General features: G+C 53.8%; 1 protein-coding gene across 1 annotated transcript; it reads right to left on the bottom strand.

The window, feature by feature from the left end:
• Nucleotides 1–3,402: 3,402 nt before the first annotated feature.
• GFUS (GDP-L-fucose synthase) lies at nucleotides 3,403–20,593 on the bottom strand. The gene is made up of 11 exons (XM_073329949.1): nucleotides 20,505–20,593; nucleotides 16,758–16,920; nucleotides 13,696–13,810; nucleotides 11,818–11,946; nucleotides 10,398–10,471; nucleotides 9,869–10,002; nucleotides 6,996–7,060; nucleotides 6,011–6,077; nucleotides 5,578–5,657; nucleotides 4,764–4,863; nucleotides 3,403–4,215 (listed from the first exon to the last, which is right to left on the bottom strand). Exons 2-11 carry the CDS (start codon nucleotides 16,907–16,909, stop codon nucleotides 4,160–4,162), a joined length of 972 nt encoding a protein of 323 aa, XP_073186050.1. The 5' UTR covers nucleotides 16,910–16,920; nucleotides 20,505–20,593; the 3' UTR covers nucleotides 3,403–4,159.
• Nucleotides 20,594–23,730: the final 3,137 nt, after the last annotated feature.

Raw genomic sequence — 23,730 nt, 5'->3', positions numbered from 1 at the left:
ACGTTGATCTACTGCTGGGATTTCCGTGTCTGTCTCAAAAGAAACCTGAGAGCTCCTGAGCTGTGGGCAGGGGCTCCCCCTTCTGGCTAAAGGGGGATAGGGTTGTATTAATTTAGATGGAATAAACGTGTCGACATGACCCCGACTGTCCAACATTAAACAGTATTAGCCAAGGTGTGCAGCTTGGTATACAGAGACCTCAGCCTGCTTAGCACCATGGCAAACCCACCACTAACCATCCTCTTAACTCTTTGCTACAGATCCAGAAGGAAACAGTTCAAGGCCTTGAAATGTAAAACACAAAGTCAGGCTTTCATTTCCATGCCAGCCCTTGTTCCCCTTCCGTTAGCTTGAGAGAGGCTTTAGAACGAAGCATCCCCCCACACTCCCTTGGTCAGTCTTTGAGATGGTATGAAAGATGCTAATAACTGTTCTTTGGGGTCAAAGGGAAGTTATCGCTGCTGGTAAAGTCCGATCTCCCTTCCTAGAAGCCACAACATGACGACGACCCGCAAGGGGGGAGGAAGGAGCAGCAAAGACTGAAAAAGCAGCTGCTGTCTCCAGTGCTAACTACTATTTGCAATCTTACTGCTGGAAAAACAAGGCAGGGCTTGGGGCTTTAGTAGCCACTAGGAGACCTTGCAAACTTACACCACTCTCAGGCTGCTTCGGGCACTCCTTTTAGCTGTCTGCTGCTGGTCAGGCTTCCAGCAGTGTTGTTAAAGAGTCTTGGCTGGCTGAGCCAGATTCTTACTAGACAGAAGGCAAAAGGAAAGGGATAGGAAAGAAGAAAACAAGCTTGGGAAGAAAAAGAGGAGGGGGGGGGTGACAGACCCTCACCTCTCAGGTGGTGGTTGAGAGTTAGCCAAAGCTGGTGCCAGTGCTGATGTCCTCTGGGTCCCTTGCTCTGGCCTTGGTGCATCAGGACTAGGACAACAAAGGCCTAACAGAGTCCTGGTGGGGGTGGCACCCTTGAAGCTAGTTGATGCTTTTCCTCCTCTTCTGCCTATGTCAGTGGTCAGCTTCCTCTTGCCTATTCTCTCCAACCCCCCAACACACACGCAAAACAAGTATTTTCGTTTAAGGGCCCCAAAAGGGAGTGGTGGGTGGGATAGCCCATCCCCTCATGGTTTTGTTGGCCAATTAGGCCTATTTCCAACACAAATTTAGTCCATTGATTTCTGGCCACTGCACCTTGTTTATCTGCCATGATCTTAACACAGTCCTAGAGTCACAGCCGTAGAATCTACTGGTTTAAATTAATTCCCTCTGTCTCCTTAAATACTTCTCAAACAATTTATGACAGGCTCGTAGGACAATCCATGAACCTTTAGCCAGTAGGTCAGTTCTAAATTAAAGTGGGCCTGGCTAGATCTCATTTACTGCACTAGGGGGGTAGTAGGAAACCTGACCTGGGGGAGAGGGAAACAGGCTTGTGGCTGTTTCCTAACCCACCTGTCCAAAGCTCTGTGCCCTGTTCCAATGTGCTGGCATTTTGGCTAGTTAAAAGTAATGGTGATGCTGGTCAGTGGGTGGTAGGAGAACAGGGTTGCAGAGCTCTGGTGTGACCCATATCTCCAGCCAAACAGCAGTGATGCCTGCGGGCTGGGAAGATGCTAGCTAGCCCTGAGAATAGGGACAGTCAGTAATGCTAAAGCTGGGCTATGGGCCCTCTTGTTCCCTCAACAGGCACCTGTTCAAATTCTCTAGCCCAGTGTTTCTCAAATGCGGCCACTAGCAGATTTTAATTTTTGTGGCCATGACACCTCTAAAGCATGGGTGGAGATTTTGGGAGGGAGGGGCAAAGCCCCTCCTTGAAGCACCCAGCTGTTACTGCTGAACAGCTGTTACCAAGAACAGCGAGAGATGCACTGCCTTGGTGTTTGCATTGGCCCCACCCGCAGGGATCAGCACCCTGCGGCCACCTTGTTGGCTCCAGGAAGCGCCGCTGGAGACTTGTAGGGCTGCTGTGCCTGGCACCAGAGGTGGTTCTTGTCAGCGGAGGTGGCTGCACCATGCGGTTCCTGGGGCATTCCCCAGGGCAGCTCCACTGCTCCCACCCAGCCAGGGCACTGGGAGCCTGGGACCCCACAAGTGGCCAGCAAGTTCCTGAGCCCCTGCAGGGCAGGCTCATGATGAAGGGCTGTGGGAGGCAGGGAAAGAGAGGGGTTTGTCAGAACAGCCACCAGCAAGAGTTGGTGGCTGCACATTGAGGTCCCCAGAAACATTTGTGAGAAAGCCTGGCCTGTGCCCAACTTTAGTTATCTCCTGAGTGACCCCTGTAAACATCCCTGAAGAGACTGAACTAAAAAGCAGGCATGGAAGAGGTTTTTCCTGCTAGCTCATCCTTGCTTGCTTTGTGCACAGCTTGGGCCAATGCAGGGGTAACAGCAAACCAATGGGCTGCTGCTTCTGTCCCTTGCAAAGGGGAGGGAGGAAAGCCCCAGCATCTGAGCCGGCCTCTTGACACATCTCTGTGCTGTCAAATATGCTTTGAGCTGAAAGCCACTGGAAGAACCCAGGGGTAGGAGTGTGTCTAATGCTAAACTTACTAGTGCCTTGGTTTAGGGCCTGCCTGCTCCAAAGGCAATGCCCTCCCCCACAAAAAAGCCTGCCTGTACCCAGGTGTTAGAACAGTCCATGAATTGCTGGTGTAGACAGAAAGGCTGTAACTGGCTGGAGTGTGAATGTTTCACAGTTTAAGAGCTCCACCGCTGGGCCTGTTCCCTTTCTAAAAGAGGCCCTGGGGAAATATGTTTGGGGAAAGCAGTCGGCCTAGGAGAATGGAACATGGGCACCACTCAAGCCAGCCCTTGCTCGGATGCAGACACTCATGGCAGACTGTGGTGGCATCTCCCAGGAAAGCTTCCTGCCTGAGTCCAGGAGGCTGTATGTTGTCTCACAGGGTAGGTGATGGGAGCACCCTCACAAAAGACAGGTAGTAGCAGCTGTGATAGACCTTGTCCTCACTCTCGTTGCTCTGCTGAAGAGCACTGGAAGCTCCATCACCTGATTTAAAATAAGAGGAAGCACCAGAACCTCTTGGGGACAAATTCACAAAGGGGATACCCTAGAAAGCCTGTGGACCTTCCCCTCTGACTTCTCCCAAACATCGGAGACCATAGTCGTTACAGGGGCATGGCTACAGCTGCTCTGGCTAGCAAAACTTCTCTTCCCCCCCACCGGAACACTGCAGGAGAGCCCCCCGCTGACAGTCTAACCCTGGGGGGTGAAGACAAGATTTCTGATGCTGATGAACGGCCTCCACAGCTGAGCAGCACCAGCCCCTGGCAGCAAGAGAGGGAGCGTCCCGGGAACGCTGGGAACATCGCTGGGCTGCCCAGGCTCGGGTTCAGGATTAACGCCATGCAACTTGTTTTTACAAGAGCATAAACACAAGGGGAAAGTCAGCTCTGATTTATTCTGAACCTAACTACAGACGGCTTTACACTTGATTGGCAGCCTGACCAATTACAGCTTAACAGGAGGTGGCATCAGCACAGGCAAGGGAAAGGGATCCAGCGAGAACAGTGATGAGGTTTGACGGAGAGGGGGCTCTGTCTATTTTAAAAAATATTCAGTCAATGATGCAGAGGCAGCATGTAAACTTCCAGGTACCTCAACAGGAAAGTCCAACCCTCCAGCCTCTCCCAGGGCACCGCCTTTGGGGGAAGGCCCAGGGGGTTCTGACTAGGCAAGACTTCCCTTACTAAACTCCTTTTGACCTAAGCTTGATCTGCAGTTCCTGGGATATTTATAACCACAGAGAGGAATGTTGGAAGCGGGGGGGTGGGGAGGAGCCTCATTCTTTGCATTTTTGGAACCTTTTAACCAAGATTCACTTTGATCCCTGAACAGAGAGTTTCTCCCCATTCCACCCCATGAAGTTCTACGCCCCTGGCTGGCTGAGATGACTAGTAGTGTGAGTCCTGTGTCACAGAGAAAGACAGGGTATTTCTCACTCACGTTTGCTGAGCTTATCTCCCCACCCCACTCTCAAATTCTACTTTGGAAAAGCTGTATCTATCTCCACCATCATTTCACAGCCCCGAATGCCCTCACGCGTCCCCTCCTCTGCTCCAGCAAAGGAAAACCCTGAGTCTCAGAGGAACCTCCGGGGCAGTGCTGGCCAATCATCACAATGGCTTTGGGGCGCTGGTCACTTCCGGGCGATGTCATAGTGCACCTTGAACCAGTCGCAAGTTTCCTTCACAGCTGGAGGGGAAGGGGGAAGGCAGTTAGATCCCCATACAGCCTGAAGCATCACAACCAGCGGCAGCTCACTCCCTCCAGCTAACGCTGTGCCACTGGCCACTGCTTACTGAGCTAGGAGGAGTGGAAGAATCATTGTTGCCATGCGAGAGGAGGAGGAAATGGACCAGGGAGATGAAGTGACCCATCTAAAGTTACACGCTGTCTCAGAGCTGGGAACAGAACCCACAGATCCGAGCCCCCCAGGCCAGTGCTTCAGTCACTGCACCATCCTGCCCCTACAACCAGAGCTGCTGCCTCTGCTCCCATGGGTTTCTCACAGCATCTCTTTAGACACTCGCTGCATTCGAGTTCTTGGTGCATGCGGCCGGTGATGCCTGAGGCTGTGGGATCTGCAGGAGGGAGGGAGCCTTCCCCACAAATCCGACCCAACTCCTTTGGAGGGCAGAGGTGAGATCAGACATGGGCAGCCGATGCAGTGCGGTGGATGTTCCCGCCAAGGGGCAGGAGAGCCAGAGCGACTCCTGAGCAGCGCGGCCTTCAAGTCTTACCTTGTTTGAACGGCGTGAACTGGAAGTCGGGCAGGCACCGCCTCAGCTTGCCGTTGCTGGCTGTTTTCTTGAACTGGCCATCGGATTTCGTCGTGTCAAACTGGACACAGTGGGGGGGTAAGGGAAAACAAACGGGAATTCCGCCGAGTTCGAACCTAACGTTACTCCAGGGCGGCCCCTACTGGTAGTAGCCAGGCAGGACGAGAGCTGGGGCCTTGGTATCAAACGTCTACTGTACATGTCCCTTTCTGTAAGGTTTGCAGCTGGGCCTTAACCTGAACAGCCAGGCGCAGGGGTGAGCGGAGAGAGAGCCCACAAGAGGGAGATCCCTCGTGCCCATTGTTTGCAGGGAAGAGGCTGACTAACAAAGGGGGCCCAGAGCACCACCTGAAACGTTGAGTGCGAGTAGCAGCTACGTTCACACTATCAGCTGCACTAAGAATGGAAGACACTGTCTCCAAGGAGACCCCAGGTCACCATCAGATCGCAGAGACCTTGATGGCCCCGACTTCCAAGCACGGATCAAACATCCGTGGAACAAGCTCTCCAGTCAGAGAACGACCCACAGGAAGTGGTGCGAATACCATCACTTGAGCCACTTCACCCTGGACCAGACCAAGCACTGGAGAACGTGCAGCAGGGAATAATCTTGCACTGGATCGGCTGGGAATTAAGCCTTAGATGTTCGGATGCGACAATTCTCCCCCTCCCGAGGGTGCACGCGAGTGTGGGGAGTGGGTGCCAGGCCAGGACCCTGTGAGCTGGGCACAGCTCAGGAGGCAGGGCATCAGAGCAGTCATTTGTAAAAGGATACAATGAGTTCTCCCTTGAAGTCCATGGCTTCCACGACGCTCTCCGCGGCTTCCCTGATAGACACCTCGTCCTCTTCTCCAACTAAACAGAGAGCCAGGGTGAGGCTATGCCGCTCTTCCACCCCTGGTGCCAGCCACAACACTCAGGGAAGCCCCGTCGCTGCCCGCCCCAGAGAGAAACGAGGGTGGGGGATCAGAGCCTGCAGCCGCCTCATGCCACCACTGTGGATTCTAGATCGGTCTGTGGGGGCACTGCAGAGAGGGGTATCCTGCACTGACCCTGCTACAGAACCAGATAGGATGGCCTAGGGAGCAGTGGGGACATGGGACTTTCCCTCCCAGCACTGCAATAAGAGCTGAGGGCATCTGGCAAAAGGGCCAGAGTCATGACACCGTCAAAGGGAGAGAGATGGCGGGGGCGAGGGGACACCTTACCTGACAGGATGATGGGCTCCACCTCATCGTACTCCCGTAGGACCCAGAGGAAGAGCCGTGCCAGGTCCTGTGGGCACAAAGGAGCAGCTCTCAATCTCTCTGCCTCCTCCCTTTCCCTTCCCAGGAGCCACAGGATCCCAGCTCGAGGCACAGACACAAGCTCCTCGTTGCTGAAGGCCGGGGATGTTGTATGGGGGCTGTTTGCCAGGAAGCTGAGCCTGCTACTGCCAGGCTGCTGCCCCCTCCACCTCCAACTCAGCAGGGCAAAGCAGGAACAGCTCCAATCTCCCGCTCCCCCAGCTGCCAGCTCCCTCCCTCTGCAACTATCCCTCCAGGCCTTGCCACAAATGGCCTTTAAAGGGACCCCAGCCCTGGCCTGGCAGAAACAAACGGTCATTCCAGTAGACACAGCCATGCTAACAGACAGAACCATGATACCTCTGAAAGGGATGCCTCCATCAAGGCCCAGCTCCTGGGAGGACGCTCCCGCATGCTGCCAAGGCAGGGCCAATCTGATCCCCTCCCCACAGCTTGTGCACAGGGCTGGACGTGCAGTCTGGGACCTGTCCTGAGTTTATTGCTCGTTATTTGTCAGAACAACTTGCTCATCTTAGCAGCTGTATGTGGCTTGTATTACGGCAACAGGCAATCCCTGAGCGCAGGGAGCTAAGTGCACCCAGGCCAGGGTTCTAGCGTGTGGCTGCAAAGGGTTGTATGGCTTCAGAGCCCCCTCTGCCAGCAAGCCCACCCACCCCTGCCCCACCAGAACACACCTACCTCCTCCCACTCCCGGAGGTGGAACTGGGGGACCCATCCCACCAGAGGCCAGCACCCTCATTCACAGCCCTGCGCATTGCTGCAGCCTCCCAGGGCCAGGCAACCCGTGCTCCCAGCCATGGGGTCAGGATGTCTGAAATCTGCTCTGGGCCCCAGGAAACTCAGGGCCCAGTCCAAACGGGCTGGGCTCCGTGAAGGCCGTGCCTACCAGAGAGTAGATGAATTGTCTCCTGGGCTTTCCTGTCCCCCAGACAGTGAGAGCCATGCCATTTTCTGTGGGACAATCAAGAGAATGGCCATTAGTGGATGTTCCAACCGCAGCACAGGCCACAGGTTCCACCCCCGCCCTCCCCGTCCAAACACCCTCGTGCAAGAGAGAGCCAGGGCTGGGCCGGGGTAGCTTTACACCACAGCCCTTCTCTCTAAAGTGAGGTACAGCCCCTGGAGACTACAGGTCCTAGCACTCTATGCTCCAGCTTGACACAAGGGGCTGTAAGTAGCCACGTGTGACACTGTGCCCTATATTCTTCAGAGATATTGTGATATAATTATAGCATATCCATGATGTATTTTATGCGAGATGGATCGTGAGATATCATTGGAAAGGTTCCGATTTACTGACTATGATTATCCTATTTGTATGCATGTATCATTTCTGCATCTGAAGTTAGGACTATTGACTATGTATGAATTACAAGTGTGTTTACACCTGGGGAACACCCACCAGACAGAATGCCATCAGTCTAGATAGCTTGCTATGAGGAAGGGCCATTAGAGAGAACACGAGGTCTCAGAAGATGTTTATCACCCCCAGAGAAGTTCTTCCTGGGGATGCTCCAAACCAACTCTGAGTTATGGCTGCAAGGTCATGTGAGCAAGTCACCTGATGCAGGACTCCATGAATCACACCAGTATTTTTCCACTGACCGGGGGTGGGAATCACCCTGGAAGACAAAGGATTCCTGCCATATGGAAAACCTATTTAAGGCAGGGGAGTGACATAATCATGGTTCCCTCTTGGCTGAATCCCGGTCCAAGACGACAGCTGTAAATATCTAAGAAAAGACTGAATGAGGGGAGAAGGACTGAGCGCAGGCTGGAAGACTGTCTAGCTTGTGAATGAAATATTTGAAGTTGTAAGCAAGCAAGTGCATCTGGCCTTCAAGAATCTCTGCAATCTGCCTCAAACAACATTTAGGGTGAGAAATTATTTCTTGTAACCAGTTTCTTTAGTATTTTATTGCATGTTTGTTTTATTTGCTAGGTAATCTGCTTTGATCTGTTTGCTATCCCTTATAATCACTTAAATCTACCTTTTGTAGTTAATAAACTTGGTTTTGTTTTCTCTAAAACCACTTTATGGAATTCGTAACTGGGGGGGAGGTGGTAGTAAAAAGGTGTTGCATATCTTCCTCCACATTGAGGGAGGGGGCAAATTTTATGATCTTATGCTGTATAATTTTCTGTGCAGCCCAAGACAGCCCAGTTTTGGGTTTATCCCCTTGAGTGCTGGGCAATCCCTTAGCTGAGCCTTCCCATGCAGAGCTGATCTCAGCATGTGTGTTTGTTTCTGCAGCTGGGTGTGTCCCTACCTGTGTGCATTGCTGGGGGCTTGGGAGCCTGTCACAGCAGCACAGAGTAAGGGGAACCGAGGCTGGTGGGTCAGGCAGCTCAGTGGTACCCCAGTTCCAAGTGGCACCCTGAGGGGGAACCCGTCACACCATGGAGTCGGAATGGTCCTTCTCTGTTTCCTCATTGGCTGAGATTTGAGCCTGGACCCCTTCCCTGACTCTGCACAGAAATCACTTGCTAGTTTCACTCCTGCACGGAGGGGCAATGCCCAACCAAGAGCCAAGTGAGGAATCCAACCATCATGGCTCTCAGGAACTTACCATCCAACAACTCTAGCAGAAAACCCTGTTGGCAGCCCTGCAGCTACAGCTGCCTGGAGCCATCCATGGCTCGTTAGAGGCAGAGAGGTTTAGTTGTACTGTACAGTAGAAAAAACCCACAGGGTCCCAATGGACTCCACAAACCATGACACTGCAGCCTGGATGCAGACCATTCTGGGTGCCAATGGGTTTCCCTCCCATTTCCTGCCCCTCCCTACCTGAGGATCAGTTCCATGCAGTTTGCTGTCTGTGTATGTATGTGTCTTTGAGACATGACCCGAGGTCCTCTTTGTGTGTGTCCATTAATGAAATCATGGCACATACAGGAGGGATCTGCCCTAGCGTCCTAGATAAAATTCCCCTCCGTCTCCCATTCACAGTTGGGTGTTCTCCACTTGGCCGCTGTCCTCCATCCCAGAGGTGCCTGCATTTCAATGGTGATGTATGTGGGTTTGTGGAGCTCTACAGAAAGGTACATCGTTGCCACTTACAACTGCAGCCAAGGGCAACTTATGCTTCCTAAATGCCCAATGCTTTCAGTAGGAAATGAGCCCCATGATCTATCGAGCCCTGATCATCTCGTGGGGCAACTCCCTTCCTAAATGAGGACCCGAAACTCCCTGGACATTACTGCTTTACATACATACATTCAGTATGGCAATCCTCTACGCTGAGATACACAGAAACATTCTGGATGGACCAAACTCCGACCATCCTCTTAGCCCAGTGCTAAATGGTACCTAATCAACGTATCTGCAGATATGAAACACCGTCACTTCAGCAACCTCAATGGCACACAAGACAGCCAGGCGAAGATCAGAAAGCGAAAAGTATTTTGCAAACCAAATAATTTACAGTAGCCCCTTCAGCTATGCATCTTAAAGCACTTCATTAACATTAGCCAGCTAACCCACATTTGAAGAAGGAAGGGACACACGAGGATCCATTCACCCACTGCAGAAATGCAGTCCGCTCTGGGGTGGAACATGGCACTTGTGTAACAGCACACAGCAACACTTTCAAACAGTTTAGGGATCGGATGCGAAGAATGTCAGGCTCATTAGGAGCAAAAAAGACACAACTTCCCTCCCCGCAGCAGGAACCATCTGTGCTGCCCATATTGCCCAAGCAACAAAACCCTGTTGGCTGGACTATGAAGCTGAGAGCTGAATGAAGGCTCCGCACTTACTCTTTGCCAGGTACACCTTATGGATCAGTCCCGGAAGGACATGCCCGTCCTCAATGTTGTAGTTATCGTGAGGTCCAAAGACATTGGTCGGGATCACAGCGGTGAATCGGCAGCCGTGCTGTTCGAAATACCCCCTGGAAGAAGGGGGAAGAGAGGGCCAGGGCAAGTGAGTGACTAGCTCAGTGGCATGTTCCGTGCAGCTGAGGGCTGTGAGCACAAGTCACTGTCCCCCTTCCGTGTATCAGGGCCTAACCCTGTTCTTCCAGCAGGACTTAGGGAAATGAACTGGGGCTTGCCAACCCCCCTGCGGCCCCTGCAAGTTCCATCCACCCCCAGCCTCTCACTCCTTGTGCCAGGTGAGGTCAGAGCGCACAAGGGGAAGGAATTATCCTACAGTGACAGTGATAATATTTATACAGTCCTTCATCCGGGGATCACAAAGGTCTTTACAGAGATGTACGGACTGTGTAAGTCCCTCCCTGAGCCATACAGCTTGGGCGGGGAGGGGAGGGAAGGGGATGGATCATACCTGTTCTGAACGTCAATCATTCTCTTGGCATACGAGTACCCGAAGTTGGAGCTGTGCGGGGGCCCATTGTGAATCTGGGGAAAACACAGACGGCACAGTTGGGAAAAGTAACGTCAGCCTGGTGAAAATGGGGTTTCAACATCCGCTGCCTGGCCCCAAGGGGAAGGAGGCGTAGGGAGAATAAACGGAAGTTATGTCTGCACTGCACAGTTAAGCCAGGTGCTCGACACCTGGGTTAGCCTAACCTGAGTGCGAGCATCAACACAGCAAAGCTCCCCCTGTGCCCCCATGTCCTCACTGTCTCTGCACTTGCCTGTGTGTGTTCGGGGGCCATATCCCATGGTTCTTTGTGCCGAGATGCTCTAGGATTCTTTCCCCCATCGATCAGGTCAGTTGCAAGAGAACTTATCTGTCCTTCAGGAAGGGACTGTCGGCACTGGAGGACTATCGGCACTTGTGATTTAGCCTGCATCCTCACTGCAGCGTAGGTGGGTTCCAGCCCAGATCCTGGGCTCTAACTTATACTATACCCCTAGCTGGGTCAGCTAGCCCAGGTTTAAAGCACCCCCAAGGCCAGGCCAGAGCTTTCTGTATGTGGACAGTGGGAAAGAGGGGGCTGGTGTTAAGGCTAGAACCCAGATTAGCTGTGCAGCGTAGACATACCCCGAGTTCGGAGCAGGAGAGCAGCATCCTGGAGCGCCTCGATCTGCTAATGGAGGAGCTGTTACCACCTGCCAGCCCTGGGCTCAGCTCACATCACAGACAAGCCACAGGCAGGCAGAGATGGCAGGAATCCAATATGTCCCCTGAAGGTCCCCTTATTCCTCGTGAGCCCGTGCTGCAGGGCTGCCCGCCTGTTTCTGCCCAAGGAGGATGGGACGGGGCTTGCACTGGACCGGACGATCCTGCTCCTTGTTTGGCCGGAGGGATGGCTGTCGAGCAAGGCAGGCGCTCCCCACTCTGCCCGACCCCACATGCACATCAGCGCAATGAGTGAGGGACAGCCCCCACAGCGGTGCAGAGAACTAGGATGCAGATACTGGGCCAACCTGACTGGTTACGGCATGAGTCTGCACCAGAGAGCGGCTGGAATCCCCAGCCCATGCAGGACGTTAGCCGGAGGGGTCGGCTCTGCTCTCCCCATCACCCACCGAGTCAGCCAACCAGGATGGGAAAGAAGACCAGAGCCAAGACGACCAGCTGTCACTCTCTCAGATCAGCGTAACTGGTATAACAATAGGTTGTCCACCTGCTGCACCGAGGCAGCCCCCAACCATCTCCCCTTCCCAAGGTGCACAGTAACTTAACCGATGTTACTGTGCTTAACCCGCAGCTCTGGGTGGAGCAAAGGTGAAGCTGAGTGAGTAACGGAAGTTGTAAGGCAGGGTGCTGCATGCCCTGCCCGAAGGCCGCCCCTTACCATGGTCTCATCGATAGGATAGGTGGTCTTGTCCGGGAAGATGCAGGTGGAAAGGCAGGAGACGACTTTCTGCACCCCGAATTCGTACGCTGAGTGAAGGACGTTGTCGTTGATGTGCACGTTTCTCCGCTGGGGAAAAGATGTCCAGCGGGGAGTCAGGAGTCCCGTTATATTCGGATCAGTTACTGCACGACCCACCCGGGCCTTCCAGCTTGTCGAGAACCTGCCCTGACTCTGACCATCGCAGGCTCAGGACGGGTTGCCGTGGAGCTCCCAGGCTAGTCTCACTGGTGGTACCAGAGTTGAACGGCTGAGGGCTGAAGGGACAGTCCTTGGGGGAGACCCCAAGCTTGTCTCGGAGTCAGGAGTGGGATCAGCTCTAACCACTCAGGTCTGAACTTTACCTTGCATTCCACCTCTCTCACGGCAGTGTCAGCTCTGGACACAGCGAGGGCCCCACTCCCCAACCCACAGCTCCTGCCAGATGGCTTTCACTGCCCCCCACACAAGGGGTTCAGCTGCTCGTGTTGGTGCTATGGGGCTTTCAGGCCCCCTTCTCTATGCAGACCTGTTATCTACACAGCCCTTTCATGCCGTCGCTCCCCAGCTCATCCCCAGGCGCAGCCACGGCACTTACTGGGCTGGGCGGGAAACAGACCAGCCCCCTTCCTTTCCCCATTCTGATCCACAGCCAGGTGAAGGGAGACCAGACAAGGAGGAGATGCGCACACAGAGCAGCGAGCCAGGAGGGCCACACGTTATCCAGCCCAGGTGCGCACACAGCACAACTTGCCAGGTGCTGAAGGACTGCACTTACTATGCGTAGGAAGGACCAGATGGCAGCCACCATGTGAAGACTACACACCCCAGAATGCAACGTTCCAGCCAGCGCTAAGTGAAGCCTGCTCAGATCAAGGAGGAGCATTGCATGCTGGGACTTGTAGTCACCATGGATTGTTCATCTGTATTACAGGTAAGATGACTGCCGGCCGCTGAACCACATGGGCCAGCCCCGAGAAATCTAACCAGGCTAGGTTGACCTGGTGTGCATGTGTGTGTGAGATTCAGGAGGAGGGGCAGGGGTCCAACACCAGCTGCTAATAAGCTGCACCCCTTCATATTAAAGAAAAGGAGTACTTGTGGCACCTTAGAGACTAACCAATTTATCTGAGCATCAGCTTTCGTGAGCTACAGCTCACTTCATCGGATGTATCGGACGCTGTAGCTCACGAAAGCTCATGCTCAGATAAATTGGTTAGTCTCTAAGGTGCCACAAGTCCTCCTGTTCTTTTTGCGAATACAGACTAACACGGCTGTTACTCTGAAACCTGTCATATTAGAGAGTCACTCACCAGCGCCTGGGGAGAGAATCATCCCAGCCAAGGCCCGGGGGTTCATCTCTGGATGCAGGGCTAGTGCTGGGGACAGTTCATTAGCCCCACAAGAGCCCTGGTGGGCAAGTGGTTCCCAGTTCAGCAGCACTTACACGGGCCCATACACTGTAATCACACGTTTTGGTAACCCAGCAAGAGGAGTCCCACCTGCAGTGTCAGAAGGCCCAGCACCCAAGGAGTTAATGACTTCATCCACCCATTTAATAAACCTGACTGGCCTGGGCTTTATTTCTGGCCCTGCCACACACGCCACATGTGACCCAGGGAAGTCATGTCTTGGTGCCTCAGTGTCCCTACAATTAAGGTGGCCTAGCCTACAGCCTGGAGGCAGGGGGTGCGGCGAGGGTTAATTCATGAATGTCTGCAAAGCGCTCCCAAGTCCTTGAAGGAAGGGCAAAGGGGGACCACACAGCATGGTGCAGTGAGAGTGACAGCCCGCTGGACCAGACGTTCCACCTTTGCATTTGCCACCCTGGCCCCTTACCCAGAAATCCAGGTTGTATTTGATGTTTTTGAAGAGGCCTCCCACCAAGGCTGCCAAGTGGATCACGTGGGTGGGTCTGTGTTTCTCATACAGGGCTCTGGTCTCAGCAGCATTGCTACAGGGGAGAGGAAACAACAAACAGAACCCTCAGGGGTACATTCTAGCCATCCTACGTACCTATCTGACCCCCATGACCACAGTATCTAAGCACCTCACAGTCTGATGTATTTATCCTCACAACCCCTGGGAGGCAGGGCAGTGCTATTATCCCCATATTACAGATTGGAAACAGGCACACAGTGACTTCCCCAAGGTGACATAGGGAGTCCAATTCCTTGCTCTGCCGCAAACCCAGATCTCCCCAGTCCCAGATTAGCGGGGTAAGTAGGAGACACAACACAGCAGCTGCCTAACCATTGTGGAGTGTTTTGTACCTATCCCGGCAGAGGTGAGCTTTGATCTCATAGGCCTTTGCTGTCTGCCATTTCTCTAACACACACCATCGCATGTCAGTTACACAGCTCTTTTTGTCCTCAAAGTGTTTTACACAGGTAACTAACGGGCCCTCACAGCACCCCTACGCAGTGCGTTGTACAGTCAGAGAAAGTGAGGCACAGAAAGGTGATGGTGACTTGCCCAAGGCCAAAGACGGAGTCGGCGTCAGGGCGAGTTAGAACTCAAAGAGTTCCTGGCTCCCAGGAGGCAGTGAACTGATCTTGCTACTGATTAAATGCCACTCCTGTTAGCACAAGGAGTGTCAGACAAACCTGCAGCACAAGGACAATGAGTCTTCATGCCTCATGAGGGTTTGACAATTCAGTGATGCCACCACTAAAACGATTAGAGAGACACAGGGGAGAGGGAATATCTTTTATTCGACCAACTTCTGTTGGAGAGAGAGACCTGAAGAAAAGCTCAGTGTACGGTAATATCCTGGGACCAACATGGCTACGACACCACTGCCTATCACTAACACCAGACTGGATGAAAGCCCTGGATGGACCAGACAGGACCTTTTCCGTCACTCGGACTGGCTGACTCTCACCTGGAAAGGGGGCGGGGCTCAGGTGCATGGCATACTTGGGGGAATGTGATTGGAGCCGGTGACAGCAAGGTCTGAATTGCCAAAGAGAGGGTATCGTTTAACTTTCCTTGGCTGGGATTGGCCAGGCTTCTTACCTGGTGATACAACAGGCTGCACCGAATGACGTGGCAGCTGCAGGAGTGAAAAGAGCATGCCGACAGGAAGCCAGCAGATGGAGGGTTCAAGAGCAAAGACCGTGGACAGACCCAAAGGACAGGTCTCCTTAGCCATTCGAGGGAGCACCCGTGCTGAGCCTAGCCCCAGCATGGTCCTACAGCACCCCGCACTCACACCATTTTCATTTTTAAAGGCACAATACTCCTGACCTCAGTCTATGTGAGGATCAACATTGCCCAGATCCTGAACACACTCGGGTCTCCAGCGCACTATACCCGAGGCCCATGAAATAGAAACACTCATACCCTGCCCTCCGCCTGACTTCTTCTGGAACAGGGCTGCTCCCTGATCAACCCCACAGCCCAGGTCTCCGGCAGACCCTCTGAGCCGCACGCAGGGTGTGGCCAGCCACCTCCAGTTAATCTGACATCAGACTTTTGAATACGCATCCAGTTCGCTTTCATCTCATGACGCTGCGTGGGGGGAGGGGAGTGGGCGTCCCGGAGCAAAGCTGGGGGTAACATGCGCGAGGCAGCCGCAATGGGCTCATTCTGGGGCTGCCTCAACAACTCCAAAAGCCAGTTTAAACCAGAAGTGAACATGGTTTTCCTACCCTCCACACTTAGGGGACGTCTACACAGCAGAAGCTGCACACGGGCTAGCCGACCCGAGCTAGCTGGAATCCAGCTAGAGTGGGTAACTATAGCAGTGAAGACAGCATAGCGTGCTGACTGCAAAGCCAGCATTGACCCTAGGTACGTACTCAGCTTGCTATCTCAGGTAGCCAAGCCCGTGGCCGGCTTTTGCTGTGTAGACACACCTTTAGTGGGAAGAAAGAAAGCAAGGGGCTGACAGCATCAGCTTAAGTCAGGTTCTGGCCACGCAGTTGTGCCAGCCCACCTCCATCCTAACGTACAGCACCTTCCTGCTAATCCAGCACTAAGGCTTCATACGCAGCTCTGCCAACGCTCCTCACCAGCAGCACCCATTGCTAGCTCCGTGCCTCAGCGTCTCTGGAGAAGAGACCGCCTGTCATTCCAGAACCATGTAGGAGTTTTGTAACAGGGCCCGAGACAAGGCACAGTCCTCCATGCCACACACATCATTTTCACTTGTCTGCCGAGGATTTGAACCCTGCTCTCCAAGTGTGAGAGCCCTAGTGTGAGAGCACTCCCCCCGCAAGCCACCCAAAATGGATAGGGACATTTCAGACAACAATGAACAAGCAAAGAAGAGTCCAGTGCAGCAAGGATATTGGAGATATATTGGAATTGGAAAAGGTTCAGAAAAGGGCAACCAAAATTATTAGGGGTATGGAATGGCTTCTGTAGGAGGAGAGAGTAATAAGACTGGGACTTTTCAGCTTGGAGAAGAGACGACTAAGGGGAGATATGATAGAGGTCTATAAAATCATGAGTGGTGTGGAGAAAGTAAATAAGGAAGTGTAATTTACTCCTCATAACACAAGAACTAGGGGTCAACCAATGAAATTAACAGACAGAAGGTTTAAAATGAATAAAAGGAAGTATTTCTTCACACAACGCACAGTCAACCTGTGGAACTCTTTGCCAGAGGCTGTTGTGAAGGCCAAGACTATAACAGTGTCTAAAAAGGAACTAGATAAGTTCATGGAAGATAGGTCCATCAATGACTATTAGCCAGGATGGGCAGGAATGGTGTCCCTACCCTCTGTTTGCCAGAAGCTGGGAATGGGCGACGGGATGGATCACTTGAGGATTCCCTGTTCTGTTCATTCCTTCTGGGGCACCTGGCATTGGCTGCTGTCGGAAGACAGGATACTGGGGCAAATGGACCTTTGGTCTGACCCAGTATGGCCATTCTTATGTTCTTAAGGACTCACGTTAAGTCAGCATCCTTGGAGCACACAAAGATCCATTCCTCATCTGGCCTGCCCTCTCCATCAGCGACCACCTTCTCAATGGCTTTCCCCACCAGTCCGGTGCCACCGGTTACCAGGATGCGCTTTGGCTTCGTTCCTGCCGGCTCCGCCATGGCTACAAAATCTGCAGGGCGGGAGAAAAGGCAATTAATTCCAAATCGTCTCAGAAGCATTGCACCAGATCGGTGCTGAGATTCATGCTGCAAACCTTCCTGGCCAGATGCAACTGCAGAAGCCAGGGGCATGTGTGAGCTGAACAGGGGCAGAGATTCTGGCAGGGTTAGCAAACCTGGCTTCCCACTTCCTCCATGTCACCAGAGAGGTCATCAAGCCCCCAACTGGAAGGCGATGGGCAAATAGGGTCCTGAGTAGGTCAAGAGGGCAGTGGAAAACACAGATGCTGCAAGGCAGCTGCATCACAGTTAGTGGGGCAGAGATCTGGCTAACGTGTATCCTCTCCGTCACTCCACTGCCATCCAGTGGCTGTCTGGAGTTGCTGGGTCTCAGGCTATTACAAAAAGAAAAGGAGTACTTGTGGCACCTTAGAGACTAACCAATTTATTTGAGCATGAGCTTTCGTGAGCTCATGCTCAAATAAATTGGTTAGTCTCTAAGGTGCCACAAGTACTCCTTTTCTTTTTGCGAATACAGACTAACACGGCTGTTCCTCTGAAACCAGGCTATTACAAGACTCCCCACATGACTGAAACAAGGGACCTATTTGATGTTAAGGATGGAATAAGGAACTGCCACCTTCCCTCACGTCAGCCAATGGGTCACATGCAGGAGGAATTTCCGCTGTTTTGAAGCACAAGTTTTAATAATTTTTCAAGGCCTCTTTAATAAAAGCACAAGACTCAGAGATAGTTCTATGGGAACTAAAGGGACATCATCCACTGAGAAGTCACAGCCTGAAAACATCTCCCTCCTATTGTTGCAAGTAACCCCTACGATCACTAGAACTTAAAGCAATGGGAGACTTTTTTCTAGTTTGTTTCCCTTGTGCATTTAGCAGCAGTTTGCAAGAGGCTGTTTACCTTACCACCAGCAGCAAAGCTGAAATGTAAAAAGCAGCAAGCAGGTGCGTGCAGAGGAAACAAGGCTAAGGTCATGTTGGTCCCAGACCCTTCCAAAAGACCCTTACAAATATTATCAGAGAAGCAGAAAAAACGTTGCAATATATTTAAGCAACTAAAAAATATTTTGTACATGCTAGTTAAAGGGTGTTTTAAAAGAGCACTGATTTTTTAAAAATGGTTAAAAAAAACCCTCAGGTTATCAGTGTTCCTTACATTGTTTTTTTAATAAACCAGACACACTTCAAGTTGAGGGCATCACTGAAACATCTTGACAGTGTCACTAGGGCCTCACATGTAGGTTTTGTTTGGGTAGAGAGTGCTGTTAAAGCCCAGTATGAAAAGAAATGTTTTAAGAGATTCTCAAAAAAAGTTTATGGAAGAGGGTTTTCTTGAATTTATATCTACCCCTGCAGAGTCCTGAACACAAAAAAGAAAGTGACACTGGACAGTTTCACTATTCAAGCTGCATGAAGGGACAGAAATAAATCAGACATGGGATCTCTAATTAATCAATCAATCAATCAATCAATCACAGCTTGCCCCTTCCCCAGCACTTCCGTTTCAAGAATTTTAACATGCATTGCGAATGTGAAAGAACTACACATCATACTCCCCCCCCACGTGAGGCAAATTAATATAGTTATGGTAGGAGTCACTGAATGCATCCGATGAAGTGAGCTGTAGCTCACAAAAGCTTATGCTCAAATAAATTTGTTAGTCTCTAAGGTGCCACAAGTCCTCCTTTTCTTTTTACCAACAGCACTGTTACAAGTTATTTTTCTTAGTGCTCAGTCTTTCAAGAAATGCTGTACTGTTGTTAGCTTTGTGATGGCATCTCAACTTAGGGGAGCTGTTGCAAATAGCAAGAGAGTTTGCTCTCTGCCTTAATCTATCAGAGTCATTTCTCGGAGTAGAGTTGCTCTCTGGAAACTGGGCACAGGCATCTGGGCTGACATTTCTGGAAGAGATGATTGACTGCGTGCCATTTGGGACCACCTCTGTTTCAGGACTGGTGCACAGAGCGCAAACAAGTTACAAACATACTGAGGCCAGGTCTACCCTACAAACTTACGTCACTCAGGGGGGTATGGATTTTTCACTGAGAGATGCAGTTATACTGGGTGAGGACAGCATCACGTCAACGGGAGGGCTTCTCCCCTCGGGGAGGTGGATTAACACCACCAATGGGAGAAGCCCTCTGTCGGCATAGTAGCGCCTTCACTGAAGCGCTACACAGGCGCACGATGCAGGGTTTTAAGTGTAAACCTGCCCTAAGACCCCCCACCCAGCCCATGTCACTGATTTCTCCTCCACCAGAAGCTGGCTAGCAAGGTCCCCGCAGCGGCTACCTCTCAGCGGACAGGTGACAGTACTATGATCCCTGTTTTACGGATGGGGAAGCGTCGGCACAGAAATGGAGTGACTTAGCTGAGGTCACAGGAGAGTCAAGAGCAGGGTTGATAACTTCAGTGTATTAAGTGCTGGTCGCACTGCGCAAGCGCTGATTAATTGGTGCGTGGGTTTCGCCCCACCCCTGCTCCCACGGCATGACCCTGATCCTACTCATGCTGAAATCAACCACCAAACCCCCATTACCCCTGGGGAACGGGATTAGGCCCCGTGCCCGCATAAAATGCTGGCACCTATTGGGGATCGGTAACGGCCTGGAAGCAGCCCCCCTCTGCAGTGAAATGCTCGGCCCCGGAGAGCAGCAGCAGCCACGCGGAGCAGCCCTGCAGATGCCCTGGGGTCCCCCGTCTGCTCCTCCACCCCCCACTCCCCCCAAGCCAGGGGCCCCCCCTCCCTCCACCCCCACCCCTGCTCCCCCCAAGCCAGGGGCCCCCCCTCCCTCCACGCCCCCATACCGGGCCCCCCCTCCACCCCCCAAGCCAGGGGCCCCTCTCCCTCCACCCTCCAAGCCAGGGGCCCCCGCTCCCCCCATACCGGGCCCCGCTCCCCCCAAGCCAGGGCCCCCCTCCCTCCACCCCCCCATACCGGGCCCCCCTCCACCCCCCAAGCCAGGGGCCCCTCTCCCTCCAAGCCAGGGGCCCCCCTCCCTCCACCCCCCCATACCGGGCCCCTCTCCCTCCACCCCCCCAAGCCAGGGGCCCCCCTCCCCTGCTCCCCCCAAGCCAGGGGCCCCTCTCCCCCCCCATACCGGGCCCACCCCTGCTCCCCCCAAGCCAGGGGTCCCCCTCCACCCCCGCAAGCCAGGGGCCCCTCTCCCTCCACCCCCCCCAAGCCAGGGGCCCCCCTTCCTCCACCCCCCCAAGCCAGGGGCCCCCCCTCCCCTGCTCCCCCCAAGCCAGGGGCCCCCCCTCCCCTGCTCCCCCCAAGCCAGGGGCCCCCCTCCACCCCCCAAAGCCAGGGGCCCCCCTCCCCTGCTCCCCCCAAGCCAGGGGCCCCCCCATACCAGGCCCACCCCTGCTCCCCCCAAGCCAGGGGCCCCTCTCCCCCCCCATACCAGGCCCACCCCTGTTCCCCCCAAGCCAGGGGCCCCTCTCCCCCCCCCATACCAGGCCCACCCCTGTTCCCCCCAAGCCAGGGGCCCCTCTCCCCCCCCATACCAGGCCCACCCCTGTTCCCCCCAAGCCAGGGGCCCCCCGCCCCGGGGCTCCCCGGCTCCCACCTGTCCCGCGCCGGCCGGCCGCTCCCTCCCGGACCCGGCTCCGCTTCCGCCAGCCCCGAGTCCGGGTCGCTCGCAGGTCGCAGCCCGCGGGGCTCGCTGGGAAATGGAGTCCGGGCCCCGCCTGCCAGACAGACAGACAGACAGACAGACAGGCGGGGGCGGGGGCAGAGGACGGACAGACAGCCGGGGGCGGGGGGAGTGGGACAGAGAGACAGACAGCGGGGGGGCGGGGGCAGAGGACAGATAGACAGCCGGGGGCGGCGGGAGTGGGACAGACAGACAGGCGGGGGCAGAGGACAGACAGACAGAGAGGGGTGGGGAGAGTGGGACAGACAGACAGCGGGGGGGGGCGGGGGCAGAGGACAGACAGACAGACAGACAGGGGTGGGGAGAGTGGGACAGACAGCCGGGGGGGGGGGGCGGAGGCAGAGGACAGACAGACAGAGGTGGGGAGAGTGGGACAGACAGAGAGACAGACAGCGGGGGGGCGGGGGCAGAGGACAGACAGACAGCCGGGGGCGGCGGGAGTGGGACAGACAGGCGGGGGCAGAGGACAGACAGACAGACAGGGGTGGGGAGAGTGGGACAGACAGACAGACAGGGGTGGGGAGAGTGGGACAGACGGACGGACAGACAGCCGGGGGGGGCGGAGGCAGAGGACAGACAGACAGAGGTGGGGAGAGTGGGACAGACAGAGAGACAGACAGCGGGGGGGCGGGGGCAGAGGACAGACAGACAGCCGGGGGCGGCGGGAGTGGGACAGACAGACAGCCGGGGGGTGGGGGCAGAGGACAGACAGACAGCCGGGGGCGGGGGGCCCGTGATCGAGATTCTGCGCGAAGTTATATCCACCTAAGTCTCAAGGAGCCCTGTTAAAAAGTGGGTTTATTTCAGATTTACCCCAGTCTAACTGAGATCAGAAGCTGGGCCCATACAAAATGTGTCTGCAGAACACTGCCCCCCCGCAGGATGGAATAGGTCGGACCTGTGTCTATGTGAAACGCTGGCCCCCATGCCGGACCTACATGTGCGTGTGCGTCCGCTTGTACATGCCATGTGTGTGCACGTGCACAAGCAGGGGTGTTGCTCTCCTTTCCTGAATGGAATCGCCACGTGTTCATTAAGGCTGGGGGTGTACTCCCCAGCTTCGAACTGGATGAGCTGTCAGGCCAGCTGGTTCTTTAGAGGGCCATTGTCAACTTGAAATCTCGTGAATTTTTTAAAAAACCGGTTACAGTCATTTCAGTCCCCGCATCTTCCCCCGAGCCCACTGCCAATTTTTATAGTTGTATAACCACAAGAACAGCGCTAAGGCTGCTGACCTCCTTTGTAAAGCACTTTGCTATCGACTGATGCAAAGCGCTAGAGCAGATCTAGGCATTATTGTCTTTTATTTTCCTACGGCTAATTCTCCCCTCCACCCTTTGCTGTTGGAGAGGCACACAAACAGCAGGGGGGAACTGACTGTCAGTGTCTCCTGGGGAACTCAGTGACAAGGGCTCTACACAAAGTGCGGCCAGTTGGTGCACAGTAATCCAACCGAAAACGCAGAGGTTTCTCTTCAGCCCCTTTCAGCCATTGCAGTCTTAGGGGAGTTGTTTGGAACTATAGGAGGTAAAGGATTTTCAGACCAAAGGAGGATTTTTGTTTTAAGTTAATGCTGTCTCTTTATCTCCCGCAGTGGGGACTTGTGTTACTGGAAGCAAATACGGTCCTGCCTTCTATATTCTGATCAGCACGCAAAGCCAGGTTTGGCCAGAGCACCCTGGCACTCTTACCCCAAGAAGGCCTTTCTGCTCACCCTCGAACATTGCCCCCACCCCAGGAAACAAACTGCAGTGGCTGTACCCAAGGCACAACCCTGATCTCTCAATCATGCGTGCAGCGTTTCCCGCTGGACGCGAGATGTCAGCAGAGAGTCAGAGAACAGCCCGAGCCAGCTGCCCTTTGGCGGAAGGTTCTGGAATTTCACTGGGCACTGTTTCATGGAATGTTACACCAGCTGAGCATCTTGGTGACACACGCATGCACGCACAGGCCCACTCTCCTTGCTTGCACAAGGTGGCCCGAGCCATAACAGAAAAACCAGAAGCATGCTTCTTAATGTTGCCCCAGGGCAGGGGATGGAGGGTTTTGACCTCTGGGTAGAAGGGTTGGCTTAGGGGGCACTTGTCCCCGGTGCTGAGGTCAGGTCAGGTGCATTTATCACTCGGGGACTACAGGAAGGCTTGCATGGCACACCAGTCTCAGGTGATGTGTGTGATTGTCAGAGCTCAGGCAGGGGTTGGGGGTGCTTGTCACTGGGAGGCTGGGGGGATTGGGAGCTGAGAGGCAGCTGAGAAGGAATCAGGTGACATGGGTGTGTGGGAGGCTTTGCCAGATCAGAGGTGGGAGGTCACTGTGGGGGTGCTTTTCACTAGGTCACCTCCTATCTCAGCAGAAAGGCCAGGAACTGAAGGGGCCATCGAGACCCAAATTCCTCCTCAGCTTGGGGCTGAGGCCTGTTGTCCGGATCCACCCAACCTTAACTCTTCCCCCAAAGAGACATGGTAGCTGAGTCATAGTAACTAATGCGGTCAAATTCTAATGTGGACAAGGACCTAGCGGTTACAGGGGACGAGAAGCTGGATATGAGTCAACAGTGTGCCCTTGTTGCCAAGAAGGCCAATGGCATTTTGGAATGTATAAATAGGGGCATTGCCAGCAGATCGAGGGACATGATCGTTCCCCTCTATTCGACATTGGTGAGGCCTCATCTGGAGTACTGTGTCCAGTTTTGGGCCCCACACTACAAGAAGGATGTGGAAAAATTGGAAAGAGTCCAGCAGAGGGCAACAAAAATGATTAGGGGACTGGAACACATGAGTTATGAGGAGAGGCTGAGGGAACTGGGGATGTTTAGTCTGCGGAAGAGAAGAATGAGGGGGGATTTGATAGCTGCTTTCAACTACCTGAAAGGGGGTTCCAAAGAGGATGACTCTAGACTGTTCTCAGTGGTAGCAGATGACAGAACAAGGAGTAATGGTCTCAAGTTGCAGTGGGGGAGATTTAGGTTGGATATTAGGAAAAACTTTTTCACTAGGAGGGTAGTGAAACACTGGAATGCTTTACCTAGGAAGGTGGTGGAATCTCCTTCCTTAGAAGTTTTTAAGGTCAGGCTTGACAAAGCCCTGGCTGGGATGATTTAATTGGGGATCGGTCCTGCTTTGAGCAGGGGGTTGGACTA

This window comes from Lepidochelys kempii, chromosome 2, assembly GCF_965140265.1.
Source record: "Lepidochelys kempii isolate rLepKem1 chromosome 2, rLepKem1.hap2, whole genome shotgun sequence".
NCBI classification, from domain to species: Eukaryota; Metazoa; Chordata; order Testudines; family Cheloniidae; genus Lepidochelys; species Lepidochelys kempii.
The sequence above is the reverse complement of the archived record's forward strand: the minus strand, read 5'-3'. Positions and strand labels throughout refer to the sequence as shown.